We start from the raw sequence: 19,940 nt of genomic DNA, 5'->3' as shown, positions 1-19,940 counted from the left end.
CAGTGATCGCTACTTTCAGTGAAGCCATCCTGTATCTGGAGAACTAGTTTTCACCAGTGTCCAGCACATGTCTTAAGATGGCTTCTCTGGTCACTTGTTCTAGCAGTATTTAGACTGACCAGCATAGGTGCATATCAGCTCATGCAGGTATGCCCTCACATGTAATATTCAGCAACCTGCCTTAGGTCTGTCAGGCCTGCTGTAGGGGTGTCTTACAAATATTACATTCAGTGTTGGGTACATGGCACACAAGGAAGTGACATGCTGTGTTTTCACTTTTGTCTGCACCGAGCCAAGCAGCATGCAATGGCAGTCGTGCATGTGCTTGGTGAGGGGTTGGTCCCATAGGGTGGCCCAATTTATGTTGCAGCCCTTAAGTACTCATTTTAGTGCATAAGCCCTAGGTACCAGTGTACCTTTTACTATGGGCTGGTAAAGGGTGCTAACGTTTTTGCCAATTGAAGGAACAATGGTACAGTTTTGGGAAAGAGCTCTGGCACTACGGACCTGTTAGCAGGAACCCCGTGCACTTTGAGTCGAAATCCCATCATTTTCCTGGCAAAAAGTGGGGGTGTCCATGTCAAAAAGGGCAATTTCCGGCACCCTCTAATCTGTTTGGATTTTATAGTATTTATGGTTGTATCTGTTTTATTAACTTAAGTTCTTTTTTTTTTTTTTACAATAGTGATAAAATAGCAGCATTGTTTTTACTTTGTGCTGGAACATTTAACAGTTGATATAGTTATGTCCATTACGGAAGCAGCATTTACATTAAATGTTAACACGTTTGCTTTTAAAATAAGAAATTAGGCTGTGGCTTGACTAGCTGTTCTCTCTCATATTTCACTGGTTCTTAGCTGTTTTTATGCTGGATTGTGTCCTGTAAATAATTTCCCAATAGTGTAATGCATATGTGCTGTACAGCGTGGTATTGGTAACCAGCATCAGTTTGTCTTGTGTTCTGATCTGGCCTACAAATGCGGGGTGTAGCCCCACAGCTGTATTCTGTGAAATACTGGCAGGGAGCATGGGAATGATAAAAGGTGAGGCATGGAAAATAGTTAACCCTATTCAAATCTTCTGCTCCTCTGTATTAATCTTCCTCCCTCACCCCCTTCCCTTCACTGCAGAGCACGCAAGTCGAACGTCTCCTATCGGAATTCCTCAATGATGCCAAAGGAACCAGAAATCCGCGAAATGAAGATTTATATTGACAAGAAGTATGAGACGGTCGTCATGCCAGTGTTTGGCATCTCTACACCATTTCATATTGCCACCATCAAGGTGCGGCTGGGCCTTCTTTATAGATGCCCTATAGGACAGCCCTGTAATAACTTATTGACAAAAAAATGCATTAACCTTGAAAAAAGATATTTGTTTATTTTAGCTGTCAAGGTTGTATTTTCTCTTTCAAGAACAACATAGCATAGTATCCTCTTAACCCCTTCCAAGCTGATGACGAGCTGGGCTCGTCATGGTGTAGCCTCCTCGTACACTGATGACGAGCCCAGCTCGTCATAAAACAATGTAAAAGTAAAATCGCCAGCACCGGAGGGGAATTGCCTTAGCAGCCATGGGGTTAATAATGATTTTATTGTTGAGGCTGTGCTTGAAAAGTGTAATCCTTTTTCCTCTGATGCGAGTTTTCTGGGTACAAGGGACTTATGCATGAATCCCTTATGCTGTGGCTCCTGCCACAGGACTGTTCTAATAACTTTTTTACGTTTTTGTTTTATTTTTATTGCTTGCTTTCCTTTGATAGTTTTTCTTTCTTTTTCATCGTACAGAATATCAGCATGTCTGTTGAGGGTGACTACACCTACCTCCGCATCAATTTCTTCTGTCCTGGCAGTGCTCTTGGTCGCAACGAGGGAAACATCTTCCCAAATCCAGATGCCACTTTCGTCAAAGAAATGTAAGGCTTCAGAACCAGCTAAATTGTGTGGGGGTATGAAATATTGGATAGAGAGCTGTGGAAGGAGTCAACCACACTTTGTAGAGTTTGATATGTATTATTGATAAATTGTTGAATGAGATTACTTACTCGGTGCCTAATCTGTACAATGTGCTCAGTGCCTCAGCTGCAGTAGAACAGGATCCTGCAAAACGCAACAACTTTGTGATGGCACTGCAGTCATACTAATGGACTATTTCACAAAAGGTAGAAACTCCCTTGCGGACACCACAGGCCTCGTGGAAAAACATAGGCCCACATTACTGTGGTTGGGAGTATCATGTACTAAAGTATAATCCCAGGAGGTAGCATAGCTTTTATACTGCTATGCACTCTAGGCAATAGTATTGTATATGGTACCCCATCGGTAAAGCAGCATCCTCAGATAGCAAAGCTGGTAGGGGACTGACTTGGACTATATTGCACTGATGGTCTCATCCTCCCTGTGTTCCACCATGCATGAATTCTTAATTATCCTGTTGCAAGTGTGACACTGTGTGTGTTGTAGCAGAATAGGCGACATGGGGCTTATGGGCACCTTTTTGGGGAATGATTGCATGCCACTTGGAACTCAGTTCTTCCTTTTTATGTTGAGCCTAGCTAGCAAGCATGAGCTGCTCTGTGAGGCATGTTGTATCTACTTCTAACGGCTTTGGCTTCACCCTCTCCACTGATTGGTTAAATTATGTGTCCTTTTGAATAGCTTTCTTCTGTATGTTTTTTTAGGGTATATTTCTCACCCTCTCATGACTTACGCCTCTTCTGGAGTATTGGCTTATTACAGTATCCTTTCTCTGACTGTTTTATCTTTTTTTAAATATTGCAGTCTGTAGGTTGGCGTCTTAAACACAACGGACGCCTGCCTTTTCTATTTTTTTTACTTTTGGAGCTTCTACATTAGCTTTAGGTTTAAACTTGGTGGCTGCCTGCCTTTCTTTTCTATTAATTTCTTTTGTACCATTTGCGGCACGCCATGCTTTAGCTTTAAACATGTGAAGTTAAAGCGTGGCATGCCGCAAATGCTCCAAAACTAAATAAATAGAAAAAGGCAGGCAGCCACCATGCTTAAAGCTAAAGCCAATGTCTAAGCTGCAAACATTGCTGGCTTTGCAGCTTTTATATCCGCTTTAGCTTGAAACCTTTCTGTTCGAGGCATATGAGCTGTAGATCACACGCTTTGCATACTCCTGCCATCTAGTGTTGGGTCTCGATGTTTACAAGTTGTTTTCTTCGAAGAAATCTTAAGTCACGTGGTAAGGTGACTCCTCCTTTCTGTGATATTGCGCGCGGGCATCAACTCCATTATGAGATTATTTTTTTCCACCATTGGGTTTGGACCTGTATTGCTGCGCTCCAGTTCTAACCTGTTCCTCGGGTCCCTCGGTGCGCAATTCACTTACCCTCGACGCTATTGTTATTCGATCGCGTTTCCCATTCTCCACGCATCCTATCGGTTTCAGAAAAATCTTTCAATCGGTAACTTTGTGGAAGGCTGTCGGGCCTTGCCGCGTCGGCCCACCTCGCAGTCGATGGAACGGACTCTATTTAAATACTGTCCTGGATGCCACGCCAAGTACCCGCGCACCGACTCGCACAAAGTGTGCAACTGGTGCCTCTCCCTGGAGCATGACTAACGAGACTGCGATGCGTGCAAATCATTCCAATCCAAGAAGACGCTCCGTGACCATCTGGCCCGAGGTCACGGAGTGCAACACCAGCACAGTGGTTCCATTCTGGATCTCTTCTGAGAAAATTACGAACAAGACATCTAAGATGCGCAAAGAGCGGAGGAAGAAAAGGAGCTAATTTCCGTGTCAGTAGCCAACTCCAACATGGATGAAGAGATTCTGCAGGGTCAGCGTACCGTGAGTACCGCTCGTCCCCTGCCCCAAAATCCACCTCTGCCCAAGAAAAAGGCCCTTGTCCCTTCTCTGCCTTCGGGCCAAGGTCTGCACCCAGAACACGTTTCCAAAGCCCCGCCTTCGGGCCCGGCACTGAAAAAATATTAGAGCCTTCTGGCTCGCGATCAAGTCGGCTGCATTCGGGCATTGAGCCAAAACAATCTGCATCAACTCCTTTGGTACCAAAACTGAAACCATCTTCAAATCTGAATGCTTTGGTGCTGAAAACCTCAACTTCAAAAATATTGGCCCTGAAAGATAAAACGGCTCCTACTCCATCAAAGGAGCCTCGTTTCAACTCCCGCCTCCAAACCCAGACACCAAACAAAAGGAACTGATCATCAATTCCCAAACTGGACGTCTTCACGCAAAATTGCCATCAAAACGCAAACCAGAAACGGAGGACACCACATTCCTCTTAAGAGAAAACATGTTGGTACTAACCCCTCTCCTCCTCCTCTAACACATCCTTTCCCACCTGACCCAAATTTGTTAATAACACCCACAAATTCACCGCGACTACTATCACCTGACAACCAGGATGACAGGGACAGGGTAGATGATAATGGTTCTGAGCCATGGAATGATTAGAACATAGATCCAAACACCGATAATGATCTAGATCTATACCCTACAAAACCCTCTCCACCTGATGATAATGTAGGGTAGAACTAATAAATAGGGCTGCTGAATATCATGGAGTTCAGCTTCATAAAGAGTCACTGGAGGAGGATTTTCTGTTTGAAACACCAAGCTCTTCCCAAAGATCCACTCACACACTGCTTATGCTTCAGGGTATGCGAAGACAGGCAGACGACATCTTTAAAAATCCGGTTCGCACACAGTCTTACACCAAGGGTAGATCAAAAGTATAAATCTGCACCATCTGATCCAGTTTACATCAAGGATCAATTGCCATTAGATTTCTTAGTTGTTTCCAATGACTGTATACGGGCAATCTCAGACATCGGTGAATGCCCCTCCTCTAGACAAGGAATCTAAACTAATAGATGCCTCTGGGGGAAAAAGAGTAGCTGTACAGGCAGCCAATTACTGGCATATTGCCAATACCCAGGCTCTCTTAACTAGATACGATGGAGCGTACTATGACAAATAGGAACAATTGTTCAAATTTCTACCTGATTAACATAATGCGAAAGTGCACAACCTAGTTCAGGAAGGAAAGCTAATTTCAAACACATCTATTAGAAGCGCTTTAGATGCAGCTGACAATGCGGCCCGTGCAATTGACACCAGTAACAAGGCACGCTTGGCTTCGAATTTCAGTTTTTAAACCCGAAGTACAGGCTTCTATCTTAAACTTACCTTTTGATAAAGAGCTTCTCTTTGGTCCTGTTGTAGACACTTTCTTAGAGAAGATGGACACCGATGTTGCAAAATCTATGGGAGCCCTACAGTCCCCATCCAGTTAGGGTTCTTTTCGTCGCTCCTTCTACACGGGGGGGCTCCAAAAAGATATCGACACCTCTACATCGTATAAAGGCAACAGTCAGTCATCCTCTTAAACAGGTTACTTTTGAGGTGGATTTAGAGGCAATAATAGCAAGGAAAAGAGGTAAAGGTTCCAAACACCCCCACCTCAACAGTGACTTGCCTCCCCTTCCCCCTGATCATTCCACACCTGTCTGGGGATGTGGCTCTCAAATCCTCCCCGTCTGGCATCCAATAACATCAAACAAATGGGTCCTAGGAATTATCCAATCTGGTTATTACCTGGAGTTTACCAACAATCCCCCAAACATTCATCCACGTTCACACAAAATGTCACCAGCGCATCTACACCTCCTTAAACTGGAGGTTCGCTCTCTTCTGCAAAAGGGAGCTATAGAGCTAGTACCATTACAATATCAAGTATAGAGCGTGTACCCCCTATACTTTCTCCTAACCAAATAGGAAAGCTCTCAGGCCTATATTAAACCTCAGAGAGCTAAATCAATATATTCACTCAGATCACTTTCATATGGTCACTCTTCAACAAGTGCTCCCACTCCTACAGCGAGGCGACTTTGTCTACTCTAGACTTAAAGGGCGCATACTTCCATATTACAATACATCTGGCTCATCGCAAATATCTCTGTTTTGTGGTAGCGGGATAACACTACCAGTTCAAAGTGCTTCCATTCGGAGTCACCACCGCTCCCAGAGTATTCACCAAATGCCTGGCAGTAGTCACTGGTCACCTGGGAAGACCTATTCATGTCTTCCCATACTTGGATGACTGGCTCATCAAAGCCAGCTCCTACCCAAAGTGTCTCCAGCACACTCAAATAACACTACTATTACTGCACAGTCTTGGGTTCAGAGTAAATGTGTTGAGATCCCATCTCCAACCCTCCAACACACAAACATATTTGGGAGCCACTCTCAATACTCAAAGCTCTAGCCTGTCCCAACGCACCTAGAATCTGCAATATTCAGGCTCTAATCTCCGTTTCAGCCCGACCAGTCACTACTAGCTCGAGTAAATATGAAGCTACTGGGAATGATGGCTTCCTGCATCATGATTGTTCCCCATGCAAGACTTCAAATGCGTGCCTTTCAAGAAAGCTTAGCGCGTCACTGGAATCAGTCTCCGGGTCAATTGTCAGATGTATTGTTGGTAGACGTCCACACCCATCGCTCTCAGCAGTGGTGAAATCCACAAAATGTATCGAAAGGGCAGCCCTTCATCGACCCAGTTCCACATACAGTGCTAACAGCAGACACATTGTGCACAGGATGGGGAGCCCATCTCCAAACTCGCACAGTTCAATACTTGTGAAGTCTAAACAAAAAGCAACTTTATATAAATCTAGAGCTGCTAGGAGTATTTCTAGCGCGCAAAGCCTTCCAGACAAAGCTGACCTAGTCTGCACCGACAACATTACAGCCAGGTATTACATACAGAAGCGGGTGGGGGGGGGGGGGGGGGGGACACACTCCAGCTGTCATGCCTTGCACAAGCCATTTGGAAGTGGGCCATACAGCACAATATTTCTCTCCTGGCAGACACCTCCCAGGAGTAAACAGTCCAATCGCAGACCTTCTCAGCAGTGGAACTTCACCCTCAAGTTCTCCTCCCATTCTTTCAAATGTTGGGTTTTCCCACAGATGGATCTGTTAGCCACACACTTTACTTCAGTAACCAGTGCCATGAAACCCTCGGGTGTACGCGTGCTTAATAAATTCCTATTAATAACAATAACACACCAAAAAGCAAAATGCCCAAACTCCGCCTCCAGGTATCCACACCCATTGTCCAAAGGCAATGCACTATGGATGAACTAGTCTGGGATATTTGCCTATGCTCATCTGCCTCTCCCATTCATTCCAATAGTGGTTCGGAAGCTCTGACAAACATCCCTCACACTGATCCTAGTAGCTCCCATATATGCCAGTCAACCTTGGTTTACTACCCTGTTGGAGCTCTCAGTTGTTCCTCATCAAAAGCTACATTTCACACGGTCTCCTCACACAGAGCCTTGGAGACATAAACCATCCAGATCCCAAAGAACTCAACCTAGTGATCTGGCAACTGAAATCATAGTTTGGTTATCTGAACCTTCCACCAGACTGTATGAATATCATTAAAGAGGGCAGAAGGCCTACTGCAAGGGTATGCTACGCAGCTAAATAGAAGCGGTTTTTTATATATTGTAATAACAGCCATATCAACCCGTTGGATGATTCCATTCAAAATATCATTTGTTACTTACTACACTTGCAGCAGTCAGGATTGGCTTACACATCCATACACCTGCATCTCGCTGCAGTAGCTGCATACCTTCAAAATACAGTAGCTGTCCCCTTTCAGAGTATCTGTTATCAAGACCTTTATAGAAGATTAATTCCACCAAGACTTCCCCCTTCTCCAGTGTGGAATCTTAACATTGCCCTTACCAGACTAATGGGTCCACCCTTCGAGCCATTGCATAAATGTGAATTGCAATTTCTCACTTGGAAAGTTGCTTTCCTCTCCCACTCACTGAGGAGAGTGGGTGAGCTACAGGCACTAACCACAGAGGAACCATTTTTACAACTCCATAAAAACAAAGTGGTTCTTCGCACTAACCCCAAATTTCAACCCAAAGTGGTATCTGCCTTTGACGTCCATCAATCTGAGTTGCCTCTGAACCAGATTCAGTGGCAGAACAGGCTCTACACACTTTAGATATTAGACCAGCCTTATTGTCTTGCATAGAAAGGACAAAACCAATTTGTCAAAATAAACAACTTTTATTTTTATTTTTTTAGCTTTTGCTCCATCACACAAAGGCAATTCCAATGCTAAATCGGGTATTGCTTGGTGGATTGTCAAATGTATCCAAACGTGCTATGCAAAAGCAAAGAGGGCTTTACCTATACCCCCTAGAGTGCATTCCACCTGCAAACTAGGGGCTACTATGCCTTTCTTAGGAAACATCCCCATAGCTGACATAATGTAAAGCTGCAGCATGGTCTACACCGCACACATTCACCAAGCACTAATGTGTACATGTGTTAGCGAGACAACCAGCTAATTTAGGCCAAGCAGTACTTGGAACACTCTTTCTGACAAATGCAACAGCTACAGGTTTGCCACTGCTTTGAGAGAATACTGCTGTATGGTCTATGCAAAGCATGTGATCTACAGCTCTCATGCCTCGAACGGAAAATTTTACTTATCCAGTAAGCATCTGTTCTTGGCATGTAGAGCTGTAGAATCACATGCTCCCACCCACTGTTGCAGTTGCTTACTCCTATACATACTCATGAACATCTTTATTCTACACTTACTAACTCCATTCTCACCTTCTGCGGGAAAACAATCTAACAATGGAGTAGATGCCCATGCGCAAGATCACTGAAAGGAGGAGTCCACTTACCTCATGACTGGGAAGACTTCTTCGAAGAAAACAACTTGCAAACATCCGGACCCAACACTAGATGGCAGGAGTATGCAAAGCATGTGAATCTACAGCTCTACATGCCAAGAACAAATGCTTACTGGGTAAGTAACAATTTCCTTTATGGTTATTTTTCTTACCTGCTCGTCTTTTGTTTTCTCCCACCTGCGGCCTTAACTAAACTGAGTCCTATGCCCCCCTCACAGCTTGTTATCCTCATATACTTCGCCCTCACTTTTAAAATATTGGACCCTTCCATACTGGTGAAACCGGTACTAGTCCCCAGCTGCAGATATTATGCTGCATGGCTAAATACTTATAAGACCCCAAAGGCGAGACCAGTTGCATTGCAAATGCTTGTTTTTACTTTATGCCATTGGGGGTGTAAACGCCTACTACTTGTTCCATATGGGGCTCTGAAACCACTTCCATGTTCAGTGTGTAGAATTAATTTCTCAATCTGCTCCCTAAATTTGTCTCTTCGTGTTATCCACTTTCTCCAGAACATACCGGGCCTCCAACATGAAAGTCCCTGGAGAGACAGCGGTTCCTGCCACAAATCTCCAAAGTGCCTTCCGCATCATAAAGGAAGTGCAAAAGCGGTATAAGACACGAGAGGCAGAGGAGAAAGAGAAGGAGGTGAGGGAAAGTATTGAATAGATGGGGATGCAGGCCTGTTAAAGACAGTCAACTGTTGTCTCTAGCTAAAAGGTGGGCCAACATTCTATTTCATGTGTATATTGGTTTCTTACAGGGCATTGTGAAACAAGACTCATTGGTAATAAACATGAACCGCAGTAACCCCAAGCTGAAGGACTTGTACATCCGACCCAACATTGCACAGAAACGGATGCAGGGTTCCTTGGAAGCACATGTCAATGGTAAGTAAGTGGAAGTCACTGATGCCTCATTCCCCTCTAGACTTTATGAAACCTTTGCTATGTGAAGCACATGGCCAACCATCACATCGTCCATCCAGACTATCATGCAACTGTGCATCTGGTGCAGCCTTTTAATTCTGTTAATCAGTCAGCCAATTGCATTAATTTACCAAGTGCTAAAAACCTAATCGAAAACAAAGTGCTAGAGTGAAGAACAAGGCAGTAAACTGGAAACAATAGTTTTTAAAGCTGGCTGCCCGAACCATTCATGTTTTTGGTTGAATACCATTTCTTCTTGGATGTCTTCCATGTATTACTATCATCCCCTCAAGAATCTTATATGCTCCTCAGTTGAGCCTTAAAGGATCAGTCAGAAGTTTTTTTTTCCTCTGGCTCATGAAAGCCTCCTGTACAATACTCTTACTTACCATATAAGGCCTGATATACAGGCACTTGGTTTGATTGGGAATACGAGATCTGTCGCTCAGTTCAAGTTTGTTTCGCGTTATTAATGTAGATCTCTTCACCATGTTTCTCTGGTCTGTCAGTGACTGTAGGAGGCGTGACAGAACCTGTACAAAGTGCATGTATGGTGTATGACATAGTAAGCTATATCCAGGGCCACTAGATTTATGCGGCAGGAAGCACCAAATTATGGGGCAGTGTTTGCATTTCTTGGCGTATAAATTAGCCAATTATGCTGCATATGTTTTGATAGTGTTACTTCATTAATTTGTAATGAGTACAGATAACTCTGCATGAGTAAAAATGTCACCTCCTTAGTATCTGTTTAACTACCAAATCTTGAAATAAGCAACTGAAAGATGACCAGTTAACGTTTGCGAAACACAAACACTTTTTTAGATGCTTGAGCTGGAAATAATTTTTGTTAAAATCTGCAGATTATAAAGCAGATTATGGATTATGTGGAAAATCGATAATTATGTGCAAAAAAATCTGCTACCACAAATAACCATTTTAGTGGCCTTGTGTAGATGCAGTTTGCCTTTTCATACCTGTTGAAGATCTGATTATCATGTAAAAGTGTTTCAAAGGTGGGCCAGAGTCATTTGTTTCAATACTTCTTGTTCATCTTTGTAGGTTTCCGGTTCACGTCTGTGCGAGGCGACAAGGTGGACATCTTGTACAACAACATCAAGCATGCAGTTTTCCAGCCCTGCGATGGAGAGATGATCATTGTACTTCACTTCCACCTCAAGGTACGGCATGTCCTGGCTTTGGGGTGCGGCTTCGGTTCATACATGGAGCAGAAAGGGTTGAATACAGCTTGTGTCTGAGGACGCCAGTTAAATAAATTACCTGAGACGTTTCACATTTTTACGATTGAGGAACCTTTCTGAGGCTGCACTTCCATGAGGCTTTCCATGATGCAGACTCCCCAATCGATCTATGCACTGCACAACCTTCCCCCCCCTTCCCCCCCCCCTCCCCCCCCCCTTCCCCCCCCCCCCCCCCCCCTCCCCCCCCCCCGAAGTTTCTGGACATCAGACCTCCACAAGAGTTTGTCTTTAACTATAACTGGATCAGGAAGTATACCTCGACTAATACAGAATAATGTATGTATTTTAGCGCATGGCTGCCTCACCAGAAGCGTCCCCAGTTCTACAGTCCGTACCCTTGAGCAGCTTGAACCTTTCGGAAAAGAAATGTTTTTAGCTATTTTTTAAAGTTGGATTCAGAGGTAGACTTCTTTTGCTCAAAGTGTAGCTCAGTCCACAGTTTTGGCTTTCAGGAATGAAAAGGCAGCGCCACAGTTTCTGGCTCTTTGGATCCTTATTGTGGTGGACTGGGTTTCACTCAATTACTTTGGCTACTAGAACTGGGCCCAAGGTGATTGGGCTTTGTAGAAGAACAGTATTTCATAATTACCTGAATTCTGCTTTAAACAGTTTATTTAACCCACATTTCTAATGCTCTAAGGCAGCCTTTCAAGGATCCCTTCATTCCCCTGCTGGAAAGGACATTAACTGGTGTCATCTGCATATGACACTATTTTCAGACCCCAAGATTTGACTTTTCTAGCAAGGGGAGCCTTGTATATATATATATCAAACAGGCTTGGGCTCCAAGCCAAACCGAGGGACATTGTGTCTTAATGGTGTGGCAGTCGATACAGAGGAGAGAAAGATACAGCTTGAGATCTGTCTGACAGAAAATATTGAAGCCATTGTCCTCCAGGTCGGGGAGAAGCCCTGACTTACAGGTCTGGTCGCCACTCTCCCGAACCCTCCTGCCCAGCCTCGCAGCAGAGAGGCACCATCCGGTCCTCCTGCCCAGCGCGTAGCGCTGCTGGTTCTAGCCCGGCCGTGTGCCCCTGCATTGTCTACTGCCTTTTTTTGTGCTTGTTCTTGGTGTAATTTTTTGATTTGCTCCTAATTCCTGAACAGTCTTGTTCTGTCCCTGTGTACTCTGCTCCTGTGGGCCATGCCACTTTATGACCTATTCTTGCAGGTTATCTCCTGTGCTGCGCCTGGTGCCCTCCCGGACTGCCCCTCCCTCATTCAGGGCTGCTTAATGGAGGCCACTGTGCCTCAAGCGCCAAAGGCAAGCTTGTCCGCGCCCAGTGTCCGTACCCATGGTTCTATAGCCTGATGCCAGTACTCCACCGAAGAAATTGGATTCCTCGAACTCAAGCCACGAAACACCAACTGCTGCAACGCATTTCCACGCTCCACTGAAGGACCCTTCACTTGCAACAACTGCTGCTTCTCCTGCGACACAAGACCTGCCACGATCACCACCCAGCAAGAGACACCCCCCAGACCACAGCTCCCCCATGCCTTAACGTCTGATCCCTGAGCAAGCATGCCACCATAAACCCCCTCTCCCACAACGTGATGTTAATCAAAACCTGGCTCACCTCGTCGGCACCAGATATTGCCACCGCAACACCCCCATGGGTACAGGCTGAATCACTGCGACCGCCCCAACAGACCCTGTGGAGGCATCGCCATCAACCACAAGGACTCCCTAAACTGCATCGCCTCGGATGACCACACAACACCTATCATGGAGCACCTCCGCTTCGGATTCACCAGGACGCTAAAACCACCATCCGAGGAACCCTCGCTTACAGACCCCTTGGCCCCACCCCATCTTCAACTCCATCCCGAGCTTCATCACCCCCCACTGGCAATCCACCATCTAGGGCAAGGAGTTAGCCTAACAGGTAGGGTGGTAGAACTAAAATCTGTGGAACCGGGTTCGAGCATCTTGTGATTCTGGGCACATCACTTAATTTCCCCGTGTTTAACAAAAATTAATGTGTCCTCATATAACGCAACTGGCGCACGTGTAAAGCGCTCTGATACCCAATACCTTCGGGTCAAGTTTGCGCCATATAAAACTCCCCATAAAAAAAAACCTCCAACCTCTACATCTTCCTAGGGAATCGGAAGTTCTACCTAGAAGACCCGTCATACACCTACTCCACCACGCTAATGAAGAACCTGAGCACCTTGCAGTGTATCTCAACTAGTCACCTCCCCCACACACAAAGCGGGTCACGCTGGACCCCATCTTCTCCACCAATGACAAAACCAAGTTCTCCCACACCACTAAGCTGACCTGGGCAGATCACAGCATTGTTCACTTCTCTGGCTCCCAGGACACCAGACTAACCCCCCTTGGCCCCACATCTTCACCTCAACTGGGGAAGACCACTGAACCCCTCTGGACCACTACCCTAAAAGAAGCAAGACTGACATCCGACCACTCAAACTAGACGTCCTAAACTTCTCCAACTGGATCTCTTAAGTCGCCAACACCATCGCCCCCCCCCCCCCTGCCAAATGAGCCAGATGGTTCACCCCAGAACTGAATACCTTAAATCGAAACTGCAAGAAACTAGAAAGATTTTGTCAAGCTAACAAGACCCGCACTAACCTTGAAACTTAAAGCCGCCCTCGAGATCACCACTGCCTCAGAGAGACCAAGAAGAAAGCCCTTAACACCGGTCTCGAGACAAGTTCAAACTGTTCCAAGGAACTTTACAGCATTGTCAGAATTCTCTTGCCCCTCAACCACAGAACATGATCCGCCCTGCCCACGCTCTCTGCGACTCCCTGGCAGACTACTTCCACCACAAGATCACCAACATCTAATGCAACTTCGACCCCCAATCTCTGTATCCAAGCCAACAACCCCCACACCCACGAATCCCCAACTGGAAGCAGCTCTCTATCGGAGACATTTCCTCCATCATGAAATTCATCCACTTATGATCCCCCATTGGACCCCTGCCCGCACCACATGTACAGCCTGAGCGAAGAAGCAATCGCTTGCCCACTCAGATCTCCTAAACATCTCCATCACAACAGCCACCAGTGTACCAGACACCTGGAAACACGCCACAGCGAAGCCCCTTCTGAAGAAGCCCTCAGCCAACCCCAACAAACTCAAACTACAAAAATTAACGCCCAATCTCACTTCTCTCCTTCCTGGCCAAAGTGTTGGAGAAAGCCATCAACCTCCACTCACAAATTTCCCTGAAGAAACCAACCTGCTTGACCCTTATCAATCTGGCATCCGACCCAACCACAGAACTGAGAACGCCCTCATCACAGCAACGGACGACATTGGACGCCTCCTCGACCAAGGTAAAACCGCTTCCCTCGTTCTCCTCGACCTATCCGCTGCCTTAGACAGTCTCCCATCACACCCTTCTGACCAGACTCCACCTCTTCAATCAATCAATCATGGCATTTATATCGCGCGCTACTCACCCGGAAGGGTCTCAAGGCGCGTGGGGAGGGGGGGTCTGCTACTGCTCGAACAGCCAGGTCTTGAGCTGTTTCCTGAAGGCGAGGTGGTCCTGGGTCAGCCGCAGGTGGACGGGCAGGGAGTTCCATGTCTTAGCCGCTAGGTAGGAGAAGGATCATCCTCCGGCGGTGGCTCTCTGGATACGAGGCACGACGGCGAGGGCGAGGTTCGCCGATCGCAGCTGGCGGGTGGGCGTGTAGAAGGTCAGGCAGTCGTTGAGGTACCTAGGGTCCAGGTCGTGGAGGGATTTGTGTGTGTGGGTGAGGAGTCTGAACATGATCCTCTTGTTGACAGGGAGCCAGTGTAGGGGTCTCAGGTGGCTCGAGATGTGGCTGCGTCAGGGGACGTCAAGGATGAGTCGGGCAGAGGCGTTCTGGATGCGCTGGAGTCTCTTCTGAAGCTTGGCTGTTGTTCCGGCGTAGAGGGTGTTTCCATAGTCCAGTCTGCTGGTGATGAGGGCCTGGGTGACCGTCTTCCTTGTCTCAGTCGGAATCCATTGGAAGATCTTGTGGAGCATGCGGAGTGTGTGGAAGCAAGATGAGGAGACGGCGTTGACTTGTCTGGTCATCGATAGGGAGGAGTCCAGGATGATGCCCAAGTTGCGTGCGTGGTCTGTTGGCTTGGGTGCGGCGCCTAGGGCTGGGGGCCACCAGGAGTCGTCCCATGCGGAGGGCGATGGTCCAAGGATGAGGACTTCTGTCTTGTCCGTGTTCAACTTTAGGCGGCTGTTCATCCATTCGGTGACGTCTTTCATCCCTTCGTGGAGGCTCGATTTGGCGGTGTCGGGGTCTTTGGTGAGGGAGAGGATCAGCTGGGTGTCATCGGCGTAGGAAATGATGTTCAGGTTGTGATTGCGAGCGATGGCAGCTAGTGGTTTCATGTAGATGTTGAAGAGAGTGGGGCTGAGCGATGATCTTGCGGGACGCCGCAGATGACTTCGGTGGCACCCGAGCGGAACGGCGGGAGGCGTAATCTCGGTGTTCTTCCGGAGAGGTATGAGGTGATCCAGTCCAGGGCCTTCCCTTGGATGCCCGTGTCGTTGAGTCGTTGGACTAGGGTGTGGTGGCAAACCGTATCGAATGCAGCGGAGAGGTCTAGGAGGATGAGTGCCGCTGTTTCACCGTTGTCGAGCAGGGCTCGGATGTCGTCAGTGGCTGCGATGAGGGCGATCTCGGTGCTGTGATTGGCTCTGAATCCGGACTGCGATGGGTCGAGGGATCCGTTCGTCTCGAGGAAGGCGGCCAGTTGCTTGTTGACGACCTTTTCGATGGCTTTGGCCAGGAAGGGGAGGAGCGAGATGGGGCGGAAGTTCTTGAGGTCGGTCGGATCCGCTGTTGGTTTCTTCAGTAGTGCGCTGAGCTCGGCGTGCTTCCAGCTCTCAGGGAAGGTGGCTGTGTTGAAGGAGGTGTTGATGATGTCTCGGAGATGGGGTGCGATGGTCTTCAGCATTCAAGACAACACACTCAACTGGATCTCCTCCCTCTCTGGCCGTACGCATAGGATTCACCTCCCGCCCTTCTCCTCCACACCCAAAAACATAATATGCGCTGTCTCCCAGGGCTCCTGCCTTACCCTCTTCAACACTTACATGACTTCACAGGCAGACGTCGCCCTCACCCACAGATTCAACATAGTATCCTATGCCAACGACACCCAGCTCGTCTTATCCCTTTCAGAAGATGACGACGCATCAAGAGCCAACTTCCAAATCACCACAGCCAACATCGCCTCCTGGATGAGGACAAACTGCCTCAAACTGACAAGATAGAGATCATCATCTTCTGGAATAAGCCCTCCCTGTGGAACGACACTTGGTGGCCCTCTGCACTGCCTCCCCTTCAACCACGCGCGCAACCTCTGAATCATCCTGGACTCTCAACTAACGATGAAGCAACAAATCAGCACCTTCTCCTCTGCCTGTTTCCACAATTCAGAATTTTCACACATGCCTACAGAGCAATCCACAAGTCCGGACCCACCTACATAAACTAACGCCTAACATTCCATGAACTGATCAGGGAGCTCTGATCCTCTAGCCTCTCATTGGCCCACATCCAGCGCAGCTGATGCAGAGGCCGCTCCTTCTCATAACTCACCACCAAGTCCTGGAATGACTACCTACGCACTTCCCAATCTCTGAAGGACTTCAAGAAACAGCTCAAGACCTGGCTCTTGGACTGCCAACACCCTCTGACTGAGGCTCATGGAACACCAGCGCCTAGAGATCCCACGGGGGGACAAGCCGTGCTCTACAAGATCCTTGGCGAGTCCTCAAACGCCCTACTTATCTTTTGGAGCCTGAAAGAATGGCCCAACCTTCCAAGAGGAAAGTTAAGAAGCCTGGAGAAACCAGCTTCTGAACAGCTTCTGAACAGCTCAAAACTCAGGACCCCTACTCAGGGAGAGGACGTGAAGCCCCAGAGGGAACTGAGCCTACGGAACTTGACCCGTACCAGGTTGAGCTTTTAGTCCCAGGGGGACCCACTAGGGAAGAGCTGCGACTTGAACAGCAGGCCTGTCCAACTCTTGAAAGTCTGAGGCAGCAAGCTGCTGAACCGGAAAATGGAGATGTTTGTGGTACTCAGTTTATTGGGAGGAAGGACTACTGTACAATGAGGCCAGAGACTCCAACCCTGAAGCCATTAGGAGAGTGGTAGTGCCTCAGAAGTACAGGGAGTTCTTATTAACTTTAGCTCATGACATCTCCCCTAGCTTGTAAATTTTACTTGCTTTACACCCAGTCCTTTCTGTAACTCTGGGAAACTCTCTTTTTTGAAAATCTCCCCTAGCTTGACATCTGGGCCAAACTAAAACCTGGGAAAGGCTAGTTAGCCACTTTTACTGGCCCCAGATGTCTCCGAATGTAAAGAAGTGTTCGAGGCGTATGAGCTGCAGATTACACACTATGCATAGATGGCCACCTACTGTTGGGCCCAGATGTTTGCAGTTTGTTTTGTTGTAGAAAAGTCTTTGGGAGTCACAGGATAGGTGACTCCTCCTTAGGATGATACTGCACATGGGCATCGGCTCCATCCCCAGATGGAGCCGATGCCCAGATATGACGGGGCACATTACGATAAACTAGAGTCACTGATGAGGCACCTCCCTGACAAGTACAAGGAAAGAGCAAACTAGCTCATCCAAGAGGGGAAAAATATCACAAACACCTCTATTAGGTGTGCCCTCAATGCAGCAGACACGGCCTCTAGGGCAGTGAACACCAGCGTTTTGCTACGCAGACACGCCTGGCTACGCATATCAGGGTTCAAACCTGAGGTACAAAGCTCCATTCTTAACCAACCCTTTGAACACCTATTTGTACCAGAGGTAGATGTATCCGAGAAAATGAAAAAAGATAGACACCGCCAAATCTATCATACAGACAGTGTGTGCAACACACTCAGGCTACTATTCAACTGCTTCACGATTTGGGATTCACGGTAAATCACGTCAAATCTCATCTGCAACCCTCGCACATACAACAGTATCTCGGCGCTACAATAAACACCCAACTAACACTAGCTTATTCCTCTCCAGCCCGTATAACAAGTGTACAAACTCTCCTAACAAAATTCAAACCACAACACTCACTACCAGCTCGAGTGTTTATGCAGCTTATAGGAATGATGGCATCTTGCATATCTGTAGTACCTCACGCAAGATTGCAAATGCATCCATTTCAAGAGTGCCTAGCACGCCAATGGAACCAAGCTCAAGGTCCATTAACAGACCTAGTGTTGGTAGACAGTCGGACTCATCGTTCTCTGCAATAGTGGAACACCAAAAACCTTTCCAAAGGACGACCGTTTCTAGAGCCAGTTCCTCAAATAGTCATGACAGCGGACGCACCGCTCTCCGGCTGGGGAGCCTATCTACTGCATAACACCATGCAAGGCAGGTGGACACCGCAGCAAAAGTTACTCCACATCAATCATTTGGAGTTGCTAGCTGTGTTTCTAGCTCTAAAAGCATTTCAAACTCAAGTGTCAGTCAAGGCTGTCTTAGTCCGCACAGACAATATGACAGCTATGTACTACATAAACAAACAAGGGGACACACACTTTCTGGAGCTCTCTGTTAGCACAGCAGATATGGAGATGGGCTATACCGCTAAAGATCTTCCTCTTAGCCCAACACGTCCCAGGAGTACAAAACACTATTGCAGATCTGCTAAGTCGACAAACACAGCAGATCCACGAGTGGGAACTTCACCCGCAAGTTCTTCATCTGTTCTTCCAAATGTGGGGACAACCTCAGCTAGACATCTTTGCCACCCACGAAAATGCAAAATGCCCAAACTTTGCCACCAGATACCCACACCCATTGTCCAAACGCAATGCGATATGGATGAACTGGTCAACTATTTGCGTACGCTTTTCCTCCTCTCCCACTACTTCCGTTAGTGGTGCGCTAACTACCACATTCCCTGATGCTAATTCTAGTCGCTCCAACTTGGGCCAGACAACCGTGGTACACCACGCTGCTGCAAATGTCTGTAGTACCACATCAAAGATTACATCTATCTCCACGCCTATTAACAGAACCATGGAGAGATCAGACACCCGGACCCAGCTCAGCTTAATCTAGCGATCTGGCTCCTGAGGCCATAGAGTTTGGTTACCTCATCCTTCCTCCAGAATGCATGAACATCATTAAAGAAGCTAGACGTCCCACTACCAGAGCATATAATGCTGCTAAATGGAAACGCTTTGTCATATACTGCCAAACAACCAAATAGATCCCCTAGACGTGTCTATCCTAGGATATCTATTACACCTTCAAAAGTGTAACCTAGCCTATACATCTATCAGGTTACACCTTGCTGCCTTTGCAGCATACTTGCAAAATAGACAACATCTATCTCTTTTTAGAGTACCAGCTATTAAAGCTTTCATGGAAGGACTCAAAAGAATAATTCCTCCCAGAACGCCACCAGAACCGGTGTGGAACCTGAACATTGTTTTTACAAGGTTAATGGGTCCTCCCTTTGAACCACTACATAAATGTGCATTGCAATTCCTATCTTGGAAAGTAGCTTTCCTGGTAGCAGTTACTTCACTTAGAACGGTTAGTGAACTACAAGCATTTACCATTCAAGAACCCTTTTTGCAAATGCATCATAACAAAGTGGTTCTTCGTACTAATCCTAAATTCCTTCCTAAAGTCATTTCACCATTCCATCTAAATCAATCTGTTGAGCTGCCCGTATTTTTCTCGCAGCCTCAAACAGCCACAGAAAGAGCTCTACACACCTTAGACGTCAAAAGAGCACTGCTGTACTATATTGAAAGGACACAATCGTTTCGTAAAACAAAACAACTTTTTGTGTCTTTTTCACCGCCACATGAAGGCAACCCTATATCAAAATCAGGGATCGCCAGATGGATTGTTAAATGCATACAAATTTGTTACCAAAAAACAAAACGCATGTTAACAATTCCTCCAAAAGCCCACTCAACAAGAGAGATTCAATGGCATTCTTAGGGAACATCCCCTTAGATGACATATGCAGAGCAGCTACGTGGCTTACACCGCA

The 19,940-nt window shown here is 46.8% G+C and overlaps 1 protein-coding gene across 1 annotated transcript in view; it reads left to right on the top strand.

Moving 5' to 3' along the window:
* SUPT16H (SPT16 homolog, facilitates chromatin remodeling subunit) overlaps positions 1-19,940 on the top strand; it is a 270,497-nt gene that overhangs the window by 127,327 nt on the left and 123,230 nt on the right. The window contains exons 14-18 of the mRNA XM_086923629.1: positions 1,131-1,284; positions 1,788-1,915; positions 9,245-9,380; positions 9,496-9,622; positions 10,724-10,842. Of these exons, the coding sequence (XP_086779755.1) occupies positions 1,131-1,284; positions 1,788-1,915; positions 9,245-9,380; positions 9,496-9,622; positions 10,724-10,842 (664 nt within the window). The remainder of the gene's footprint in view (positions 1-1,130; positions 1,285-1,787; positions 1,916-9,244; positions 9,381-9,495; positions 9,623-10,723; positions 10,843-19,940) is intronic.

Source organism: Lissotriton vulgaris, chromosome 5, assembly GCF_964263255.1.
Source record: "Lissotriton vulgaris chromosome 5, aLisVul1.2, whole genome shotgun sequence".
Classification (NCBI taxonomy): domain Eukaryota; kingdom Metazoa; phylum Chordata; class Amphibia; order Caudata; family Salamandridae; genus Lissotriton; species Lissotriton vulgaris.
This window is presented reverse-complemented; position numbering and strand designations above follow the sequence as displayed.